General features: G+C 42.0%; 2 protein-coding genes and 1 pseudogene across 2 annotated transcripts; 1 reads left to right on the top strand and 2 right to left on the bottom strand.

The window, feature by feature from the left end:
• Positions 1–119: 119 nt before the first annotated feature.
• Positions 120–4,343, bottom strand: LOC106358613 (annotated as a pseudogene).
• A 3,601-nt stretch (positions 4,344–7,944) lies between these two features.
• Positions 7,945–9,221, top strand: LOC106416086 (GTP-binding protein SAR1B). The gene is made up of 3 exons (XM_013856922.3): positions 7,945–8,213; positions 8,355–8,486; positions 8,697–9,221. The coding sequence occupies exons 1-3, from the start codon at positions 8,085–8,087 to the stop codon at positions 9,015–9,017; spliced, it is 582 nt and encodes a 193-aa protein (XP_013712376.1). The 5' UTR covers positions 7,945–8,084; the 3' UTR covers positions 9,018–9,221.
• LOC106416085 (pentatricopeptide repeat-containing protein At1g09190) lies at positions 9,165–10,818 on the bottom strand. Its single transcript, XM_013856921.3, has one exon. It carries the CDS (start codon positions 10,707–10,709, stop codon positions 9,228–9,230), a length of 1,482 nt encoding a protein of 493 aa, XP_013712375.1. The 5' UTR covers positions 10,710–10,818; the 3' UTR covers positions 9,165–9,227.
• Positions 10,819–11,303: the final 485 nt, after the last annotated feature.

Below are 11,303 nucleotides of genomic sequence, written 5' to 3'. Positions count from 1 at the left end.
AATTAAACACTTATTGCCATCAATGGAAAGTTTGTTATATTCCCTATAAGAATCAAATTGCCTTAGATATTTATGCTATTACGGTTTGTTAATAACGTGCATATCATCAGACCCACATATCTTGGAAAATTTCATGTTCTTCGGTAGGAAAACGTCATCTTGAATCAACATTTTAATAACATACAAAACCAAATTAACTGACTGCAGATAAAAAATGTATAATACAAAGCCTGGGACTTTAGTTTAGCAAAGCTCTAGATTAAATATGTTAGAACTACTGCGATGTCTTCTTGTTCTTGGAAACGTCTTGGAGCAATAATCTTGTTTTAGCACGAAAATCAGTAGGAGAAACACGTCTTACAGTTATCCTCTGTCTCTTCTCGCTGTTATACTCTTGTTGAGAAACACTAACACGGAAGAGATGAGACGACCACGTAGCTTCTTTCAGTTTTGTCTGAAACTCATTCGCTTCACCTTCCTGGAGAAAATCAAAAATAACAACACATGTTAGATCAAGAACCTGGAGGGTTAAGAAAATTCTTAGTCGTTGTATATGATTTTACTATTCTTACCTCTGATTTTAGCATGTTGAGTTCATCATTTGTGCATCCAATCATCTTCTCTGCTTCAACGTTGAATGCAGAAAACCAGGCTTCACCAGTTGAATCAGAGACTTTCACCTCTATTATATACCTAATCACATCATTAAGCAACACAATTAAAGCAAAAAAAATCCAAATATTTGTTCTTGAGTGAAAATGTTTATGAATCTCAGTATCATCTCACCTTAAACAGCATTCTTCATCCTTTTTCTGACATCCTTCGCACCAGTAACCAGTGTCCACTGTTTCAGTCACTTTCTTGTTACAGGTCTTGCATGCACGATACCACATTGCCTGGTCTGGCTTCATGAAGCTTATGTAAGCTCTAGCACTGAAGAAAACATGCTCACATAAACCAACTTTTCTTCCTCCTTAGATATTAAAAAGTAGAAGTGTTAGAAGTACCTTTTCCTCGCCTAAATAGGGGTTGGTTGTGAAGTGAGAGAGACATGCTCTGTCAGAATACATGGACCTTGATCCGTTGTTCGCAGAGGGGCTCATCCCAGAGACAATAGCAGCCATATATGTCTCTATACCTTCAGAATCATACCAAGATTTCAACTTTGCAGCTTCTGATGGTGGATAATGAAACACCTGAAGGAATCGGTTTCTATCAGCAACTGATTTGACAAAATGCAGCCTATGTACACTTAAAACAAAAATTAAAGATTTTACCTTGAAATCTCCAACTTTGAGAGACTTGTTTGCAATGACATGGTACTTATCAGCCATGTCTAGAAGTTGTTGTCCTAAGTCAGTTGCTAGATCGTTCCAAAGAGACTCTTTACCTCATCAACTAAAGTTATATCCCTCTTTGGAATCATCTCATTGTCACTCTTTCTCCTAATGCTCATGGTAGGAGAAACACTTTGGACAACACCGATGACATCTGAAAATGAAATAATCACCATTCAAGTGACTAATTATCATCCTAAAAACTGTATTTAAAGACAACAATAGTTCTACATAAGAGACGGCTCTTACCAACAACTCGTCAATGGGTACAAACTTGAATTTTGTTTCAGTGATAAACATTTCTTCGCTCCCAGCTTCTTCAACCTCTGAATACTCTCATAATCCTTCTGGACCGTCTTGAATTGCTTGTTAGCAAGCTTAAGTGATCCCCTCGATATGTAAAAGACCTTTCCCTTCTGGAATGTGTCATAAGACTTCATGTCAGCTGCGTTAAACATCATCGTTGCCTGAATCTCTGTTCCCTGGATTTTTAGAAACAAATAAAATCAACCACTGCATAAATTCTAGGACAATACGATTCATCAAAGGAGTCTTACTTCCTCATCAGTAAGTTCCACATTGAAGACACACCCTTCTCCCTTAGCATTTTTGTAAGTTCTCAGCACACCTTTGTTTGTAACACGGACTTTAATTGTGACACCCGTCACCTCCTATATGGACGACAGCGTGTCACCCCCGACGCGTCATCATACAACAATGTGACACCTGTCTCCCTGACACTAAGGACGACGGGCCACCAACAATATCCCGTAATATAAAAGCCCATAAACCCGACAACTCTCACCCATGCCCAAATAAAATCCGAAAGAAAAGTCCAATAGCACCAAGTCCGTCCAAATATCACATACTTGTTTGTCTCACCTGAAAAGGGGAAGAGTGAGGGGTGAGCGACAGGGGAATCACTCAGTGAGGTATGGGATGCCACCCCGAAGTCCATGGACCCGGACATAGCACTCCGAATAAATATAATTTAATTCTAATGCATGTCAAACACAGTACCTAAAGTACTCAGGCAACAAACAATGGTCCTAGCGAGGTGCACACTCGCCGCCCACTAACAGGCCAAAACACTACCGAAAAGGTGCTCGGTTCATACACACACCGAAAAAGTGCTCGGTAACACACGCCCGTAGACGATTTATCGACACTTCCAGTCTACGGCTCAACCGGTCGACTAAAGTTGGCCGTGACCTCCATACAATCCGGCATACAGCAGTCCGTCTCTGTATCCGTCTCCAAGCAAAAACAATCCTAGCTAAGAATTTACATTAAGTGAAACAATCAATGTGGAATCCTCTAACCCCCTAGTTCCGGTTTATGCAAAGAACCTAAAACTAAACAAGCAATGACAGACTCGATTTCAAACAGACGGAACACATTAGAAATAAATTATACTTATTCGAGGTCCTAAGCCGTGTAAGAGGAGTTCGGGAATAGACCCTCACCTTAGCAATAGAAAAATGTTGTCTATGAACTCCAGCTGCTCAAATAGACTCCATATCTGAAATCAGATCGAAATTCTGAGTCAGAACGCCTTTCGAACGGTCGAAAACGGAACTGGTCAAGGTTTTCGGAAAAGTCAACCCGCTGGTCAAAGTCAACCCGGTCAAGCTTTGACCAGAAATCGATTTGACTAAACCGACCGGTTTACCCTAACCGAACCGAAATCAATTTAAACCGGCTAACCGATCGGTTAACCGAGTCAACCGAGTTGACTCACTGAGTTGACTCGGCCGAGTTGACCGAGTCGCCGGCGAGTCAACTCAGTGAGTCAACTCGGTTGACTCGGTTAGCCGGTTTAAATTGATTTCGGTTCGGTTAGGGTAAACCGGTCGGTTTAGTCAAATCGATTTCTGGTCAAAGCTTGACCAGGTTGACTTTGACCAGCGGGTTGACTTTTCCGAAAACCTTGACCAGTTCCGTTTTCGACCGTTCGAAAGGCGTTCTGACTCAGAATTTCGATCTGATTTCAGATATGGAGTCTATTTGAGCAGCTGGAGTTCATAGACAACACTTTTCTATTGCTAAGGTGAGGGTCTATTCCCGAACTCCTCTTACACGGCTTAGGACCTCGAATAAGTATAATTTATTTCTAATATGTTCCGTCTGCTTGAAATCGAGTCTGTCATTGCTTGTTTAGTTTTAGGTTCTTTGCATAAACCGGAACTAGGGGGTTAGAGGATTCCACATTGATTGTTTCACTTAATGTAAATTCTTAGCTAGGATTGTTTTTGCTTGGAGACGGATACAGAGACGGACTGCTGTATGCCGGATTGTATGGAGGTCACGGCCAACTTTAGTCGACCGGTTGAGCCGTAGACTGGAAGTGTCGATAAATCGTCTACGGGCGTGTGTTACCGAGCACTTTTTCGGTGTGTGTATGAACCGAGCACCTTTTCGGTAGTGTTTTGGCCTGTTAGTGGGCGGCGAGTGTGCACCTCGCTAGGACCATTGTTTGTTGCCGGAGTACTTTAGGTACTGTGTTTGACATGCATTAGAATTAAATTATATTTATTCGGAGTGCTATGTCCGGGTCCATGGACTTCGGGGTGGCATCCCATACCTCACTGAGCGATTCCCCTGTCGCTCACCCCTCACTCTTCCCCTTTTCAGGTGAGACAAACAAGTATGTGATATTTGGACGGACTTGGTGCTATTGGACTTTTCTTTCGGATTTTATTTGGGCATGGGTGAGAGTTGTCGGATTTATGGGCTTTTATATTACGGGATATTGTTGGTGGCCCGTCGTCCTTAGTGTCAGGGAGACGGGTGTCACATTGTTGTATGATGACGCGTCGGGGGTGACACGCTGTCCTCCATATAGGAGGTGACGGGTGTCACAATTTGGTATCAGAGCTATTTATTTATCGTAACATTTTATTATGTAAATCGGGTTGTCACATTAATGGTCCAACTTCCTTGGTAAGGGTTCAAGACACAAGCGTATGCACCCTCCTGGTCATAGCCATTCTTGCAGCTGGCGCATCACTACAAAAAAAGCTACAGAAATGTAAGTAATCTTCATAACAATGAGTATGAGGAAAATAAGCTGTAGAAAAAATCTTCCTCATTGATAATCTGTGAAGCTGACTTGGCGAAAACTCCTGCTTTGGTTTCAACATTATGCTTGTAGAAGCTTTAAGCTAAAATTTAATCTATGAGTCAAGTGCAGAAGCAACATCATCGCATTTTGTTACAAGCAAATATCTAGAGGAAAGTGATAAGACAAGACAAGATAAAAGATTAGTTATGTACATATGTTTACTGAACAATTTATTGGTTTCATTGGTCAAAGAATCAGACATTTTCGAAGGATCTCTCTTGATATAGAAGAAAGATTACATGAAACCGAATCGACCAAGTGATATTAACAGAGAGAGAGAACATACAATCATTAGTAGTTTCCTGAGCTTCGCAGTCGAGAAACCCTAGGGAATCAAGGTCAACGAAGCCGGCGACTGAGAAAGACGGATTCTCAATCCTCCTGATTCCGGTGGTGAGGATGCTATTTTTGAAACATTGAACGACATGGAAGGCTAAGAGATGAGAGGAAAATCATGAACTTTGCAGATTAACAAAAACGGTGACGGCAAGATACAATTGTGGGAAAACAATATCAAGGAAGCCCTAAGCGACTCAAGCATAAAACGCAATGTTTCACTTCTTTTGTAATTTATCGGACCACACATGAACCACCAAACTCCAAACCAAGTCTACTAGACAAAAAAAAAAAAAAAGACGTGGGGCCCACAAGCTTTGCAAAGGTGGGAACCGAAATCCGCACCGTCGATTTCCGTTTAAATTAGGAAAGTAGGAGAACCCTAGTTTCCCAGAGGTCCCGTATATTTGCTAATACCACACGCCAAGAAATCAGAACACGAGATAACAACGATCAAATATAAGAAATCGTAAAAAGAGCAAAAGGTGTCTTATTCCGAATTCGCGTATAAGCGTTACAACAAGGTAGAAGCCTCGACTAGCGAGATCCCTAGTTCTAACAACCTAAGACTGCAAAACCTAGTTGAGTCGCATCTCGAAATAACAAAAACAGAAAGTTGCCTAATTGCTCTAAGTGCTAAGTTTCCTCTATCACAATTCTCTCATGTGCATCTCGCCTAAGACTCCTTATATACTCGCTCCTAGGTCGGTTTACGCTTTTTTCTCTTCTGCCCTTAAGCCGTCATAGCCTAAAAATGGAGATATTCCGTTTTTCCGGATCTTCGTAGTTATCTTCGAAAACTTCGTATTTATCCGCGGAAACTTGACATTTAGCTTTCCTTGCGAACCAAGCATAAACCGTCCTACGGTTTATGGACTTTTGGTTAAGAAATTGTAAGTGGGTTTCGAGTCACGTCTTAGGTCTCTTCGGGCCGTCTTTTGACTCGAAACGTTTATTACGGCTTCTTTCGATAAAAACGAACTTTCTGCGGTTTTTATCGTAAAGTTCGATTGATGACTTCAAATCGGCTTGGTCGCTACGTAGCGACCGAGCTTCGGCAAGAGCTCTGTCGCTACGTAGCGACCACCTTGTGCGCTGGTTGCTATGCGGCAACCTTGTTCGAGTCTTTCTTTTTCGTGAATATGTTTTCTCCGCAAGATTCTTCGTAAAACTAAATCTTTTTCGAAGATTTATTTTTCGTAAAAACTTTCATGCCGATTTTTACGGACTTTCAGACATTGATTCCGTCGTGACCGATTTTGACCCCAACAGTTAGCCCCCCAGCTCGTTAGAAACATGAGCTTCTAGTGTGAGGTTCTAGCGAGTGGTTTGACAAGTTAGGCAAGTTAGGTGAGTTAGGCGAAATTAATGGTTGAAAAGGTATGTGGTAAGTGGTCTTCTCGCTCTTCTAAAAGTAGAACGCGATAAGATTGGGGATGCGCCTTATGACGGCTGCCTATGTACCCTTGTTGAAGGGATCAAGCCTTTCGTAGTTCGTCTTGGAGTTAAGGTTCTTATGACTAGTTTTCCAGCGAGACCTTTACGGTTTAGTTTTTATGTAGAGGTTATCAGGCGTGTTGCTGCCGATGGCATCTCGTAATCTAACTCTGTGTGAACTGCTATATCCGTGATCTGTTTCGAGAGTTTTCCGCAGTGTGTAAACTTGCGGGATTTCTGAAGACGCTCGAATATTGGCAAAGAGACAAATTTTGGGATCTCGTATCAGGGTGTTTGATACTATGCCTAGAGATGTTAGAGACCAGTGCGCTGGGTTTAGGGCAAGACCTAGGTTTACTCCTGGTTTTAGAGGGTGCGATGACTGATTCGACTTGCGTATTAGAAGCAAACCAAGAAGAGTCCTACTTGTTTTCGTCGTAAAATCTCAACGGAAACTCTGATTGAGACGAAACGAAAAGCGTTTCGATGAGGATTCAAAAGAGAACGCAAAGGAGGACCTTTCTGAGGCCTGACAGGTCGCTATGTAGCGGGTGGCGAGTTGGCTTGAGCTCGGTCGTTACGTAGCGACCGAGCCGTGTGCGTGCTCGGTCGCTACGTAGCCAACGAGCTGTGTGTGTGCTCGGTCGCTACGTAACGACCTAGCCGTGTACTTTCTCGGTCGCTACGTAGCGACCGAGCCGTGTGCGTACTCGGTCGCTACATAGCGACCGAGCTATGTAATCGATTTGTTGCGCTTCCTTTTTCCGCGATTAACCTAGGGGTTTTCTGCGGTTTTTGGGAGGACCAGTTTTACCCTCCCGAAATATTTTCGGAAAACGTGTTTTGGTAAAATCCTTACGCATTGAGATTTTGTTTGTTCGGTAATGAACCAAACTTACGGGGTTTGATAAGATTTAGCGTTTCCCTTTATGTTTAGATAGAGAAATCGCGAGCTCGTTTCATTGCACTTCCTGTGGCGAAAAGTCGCAGCATGGTTTTTGATTTTCTCAAGAACTGTGGCGTTTGCGTAGGTGTTGGCCATAGGCGCAGTGGCGGCTGGGGTTGTCTTACCAGCGTTATTGCGAACTGCGATTTTGTCTTTCGTATTTCCAGACATTGTTTTGATCAAGCGTTTTGTGGCTGAGAGTTAGATTTATCCGTACCCTCCTCCTTCTAGCGCCAAACTGTGGAAACCGAAATTCGCAATGTCGATTTCCGTTTAAATTAGGAAAGTATGAAAACCCTAGTTTCATAGAGGTCCCGGATATAGCTAATACCGTACGCCAAGCAAATTTGTAAAATGATTCAGTTGAGATTGTGTTTATTGCAACGGATCCGACTACTTCTTAATGTGTTGCTATTCACCATAACCATTTGGACTACTTGCATATGTTTTCGAAATAAAATGTGGCTCGCTTTTCTCATCGACAATTTAAATGATGTTGTCAAAAAGAAACTCATCTCCTGCCATTAATCTTCTTTTGCCAACCATCTCTCTTTTGGCTCTCTCACCTACCCAGAGTGAAAATTCCATTAAAGTCCAGCTAACAAAGCCAACGTATTAAAAAGATCCTAACCTCTGATTCTTGGATCGGACGGTTCGCATTGGCTCAAATGACGTCAACGAGAAGGATGAGTACCAATCAGGAGGCTCCACATCAATTCACCAGCTGCACATCATCCACGTGTTTATTATTCCCTTTCTCCTTTTTGCGTTACATTTAATAATGATTTCACTCATCAATCAAACAAAACCTTTTGTATTTGATTTTTGGTTCTTCTCTCTCTCTCTCTATCGATTAGATCTCTGAATACGAAGATCATAAAAGTTTTCTGAAGACGACTTTGTCATGTTTTTGTTCGATTGGTTCTATGGAATCCTGGCCACGCTAGGCTTGTGGCAGAAAGAGGCGAAGATCTTGTTTCTAGGTCTCGACAATGCCGGAAAAACAACTCTGCTTCACATGCTCAAAGACGAGGTAATTTTTTTGCTTAGCTCCTTCTTCTTATTTGATTAGATATGATGTTTTTCGAACATCTGATTGTTTATTAGGACATGTATAAAAGCTGGGCGGAACCAAACATGCTTAATTCTCGGTTCGCTGTTTTGTCTGTTACAGAGATTAGTTCAGCACCAGCCAACACAGCATCCCACATCTGAGGAACTGAGCATTGGCAAAATCAAGTTCAAGGCCTTTGACTTGGGTGGCCATCAGATTGCACGTAGGGTCTGGAAAGACTACTATGCCAAGGTTTTAGTCATCTCTCTCTCTCTCTCAGCTGCATCACTACATAATCAATATCACTAGAGACATGCTTTGTGTTATTAAATCTCTTTGTTGTATATAGTTTTGGTACATGTCAGAACATTGAAAGCAGAGAAATGTATAGTTTAGATTAAAGCTCTCTTGGTTATGTCTTTGCTGATACAAACTCTTTTCTTTTTGGGTGTATGTGTAAAGGTTGATGCTGTTGTGTACCTAGTTGATGCTTACGACAAGGAGAGGTTTGTGGAGTCAAAAAGAGAGCTTGACGCTCTTCTATCTGATGAAGCATTAGCTAGTGTCCCTTTTCTTATCCTTGGGAACAAGATTGATATTCCTTATGCAGCCTCTGAAGATGAGCTCAGGTATCATTTGGGTCTCACCAATTTCACTACCGGTAAAAGCAACGTGAGTCTTGGAGAATCTGGTGTTCGTCCCCTTGAGGTCTTCATGTGCAGCATCGTCCGCAAAATGGGATATGGTGAGGGCTTCAAGTGGCTGTCTTACTACATCAAGTAGGAAACCAAACAAGCATTGGTGATTTGCTTCACGGTTTTATGAATCAGACATCTCAAATTTTTTCCTCTTTGAAAAGACAAACTGTTTCTCTCTTGTAGTTTCCTCTTAAAGTTCTAATACTATATGTTAAGTCTGATGGCTTACAACTCTAAAACAAAAATGTGATTCTGATTGTGAAGTAGTAATCATTATTATTTCAAAGAATACTTCTTAGGATGATACATTGCAAACACTGCTTTGGCCTGTAGATTTTCTCAGAGATTTCTTCTTCATCACTGCTCTTACCTTCTCTACATCTTCCCATCTCCCTTCCTCTGCGTACAGATTAGATAACAACACATAATTCCCCGAATTCTCAGGCTCAATCCTCACCAACTCCATGGCTGCAACCTCTGCTAGCTTTACATCTCCGTGGCTGCGACAAGCACTGAGAAGCGAACCCCACATCGACGCATTGGCCTTTACAGGCGTACTTTTGAGAAACTCAAAGGCCTCTTTGATCCGTCCGCTCCTGCTCATTAAATCAACCATTACACCGTAGTGCTCGGTGCTCGGCTCAAGCTTGAATCTCTCCATCATCAAACCAAACAACTCCTCTCCTTTCTCAACCTGACCAGTGTATGAGCAACATGCTAATACCCCCAAGAACGTCGCTTCGTTTGGAGCTACTTCTCCTTCCTCGATCATAGAATCATACAAGTCTATCCCGAACTCTCCATTCCCGTTCACCGCTGATCCAGATATCATTGTGTTCCACGAAACCACGTTTCTCCGCTGCATTTTCTTGAATACAGCCGTCGCAGCCTCCACGTCACCACTTTTGCAGTAGAAATCTACCAAAGCGTTTCCCACGGTGATAAAATCTTTAACCAAACCCTTGGCTTCTGCAGTAGAATGAATCCATTTTCCAGTATCCAAAACTCCGAGAGATGCAGAGATGGGCAAGATCGTCACCACAGTGGCCTCGTCTGGATCGAAGCCTTGATCAACCATTTCACAGAAAAGCTCCAAAGCCTCACGGCCCCTGCCACATTTAGACAAGCTCGATATCATCGAGTTCCACGACACTACGCTCCTCTCACTCATCTTCCTGAACAGTCCAAGACCTCTCTCAACGTCCCCGGAGTCGCAGAACCCTCGAATCATCAAGTTCCAGACGACAATGTTTCTCTCAGGCATTTCGTCGAACACCTTCTGCGCATCACCCATCCTCCCACTCGAAGCATAAAGCTCAACGACCCCAATCCGAATCGAACCGAGCCGGTGCAGCCCGGATCTAACAACCTCACCGTGAACGCATTCCCCGAAGCGTGAATCAGAAATCGACGAGCACGATTTGAGGAGAGGCGCGTAGGTGTACTCGTCGGCCCAGATTCCGCGGGCTTTCATGGAGGAGAAGAAAGAGAGGGACTTTAGAGGAGGGCCGACGAGGGAGTAGCATTTGATGATGGAGTTGAAGACGAGGACGTTGGGGTTTTGGATGTGGGAGAAGACGCGCGATGCGTAGTCGGAGTAGCGGAGGGATCCGCAGATGGAGATGAAGTGGGCGAGGAGGAGATTGGAGCCGTGGAGGTAGTGGCGGAGGAGATGGGCGTGGATCTCGGGTAAACGAGTTCGAGTGCTGTGGCCGTGGAGGAGACGTAGCAGCTTCCGCTCGATTTCCATTAAGCCTCTCTCTCTCTCTCTGCTCATCAGCTATCGTGTTAGCTCTGTTTTGAAAGAAGCGAGCTGAGTCTTAGCGCCAATTTCTCGGTTCGTTACGGTTTAAGTATAGTTTCTACGTTTGATTTTCCAACTCGAACAAAAAAATATTTAGAAGAAAATGACAACATATTACTCAATTTGTTTAACGTTTTTTTTTGTTACAAAGTATCATTTTGAAATTCTAATACAACTTTCGGTTTAATATTATTTAAAAATACATTGATTTTATAAAATAATTTCATTTATCTAAAATATTATTAGCTGAATACATGTAATTAATAAGAATTTAAATGAATCAATCATTTTTTTAGTCTGTGTGAAAAAAATCAAAAATAACATTTTTTTTATGAAACATAGAGAATATATAGTAGCTTCGTGATAATACATATTTTTTTTCAATATATTCACAGCATTAACAAATAAATTAAATGATCATTTAATTTTTGAATGAGTTGGTATCAGGTTCAATAAAATATGATATATGAGAAAGAGAAATATAGTATTTTTTGACAAATAAAAATAGATCATACAAGAAATTTTAAAAATAAAATTTCACCGAAGTTGAATAGCAAAAAGTGAAAT

Source organism: Brassica napus, chromosome C5 (genome assembly GCF_020379485.1).
Source record: "Brassica napus cultivar Da-Ae chromosome C5, Da-Ae, whole genome shotgun sequence".
Lineage (NCBI taxonomy): Eukaryota > Viridiplantae > Streptophyta > Magnoliopsida > Brassicales > Brassicaceae > Brassica > Brassica napus.
Note: the sequence above shows the minus strand (reverse complement) of the source record. Positions and strands in the feature narration are given on the sequence as shown.

Bases quoted from the DNA above. Each gene is read 5' to 3' on its own strand.
- LOC106416086 (XM_013856922.3), top strand. From the start codon at position 8,085: ATGTTTTTGTTCGATTGGTTCTATGGAATCCTGGCCACGCTAGGCTTG. The intron at 8,214-8,354 runs GTAATTTTTTTG...TGTCTGTTACAG, and splicing joins TTCACATGCTCAAAGACGAG to AGATTAGTTCAGCACCAGCC. The intron at 8,487-8,696 runs GTTTTAGTCATC...GTATGTGTAAAG, and splicing joins GGAAAGACTACTATGCCAAG to GTTGATGCTGTTGTGTACCT.
- LOC106416085 (XM_013856921.3), bottom strand. From the start codon at position 10,709: ATGAGCAGAGAGAGAGAGAGAGGCTTAATGGAAATCGAGCGGAAGCTG.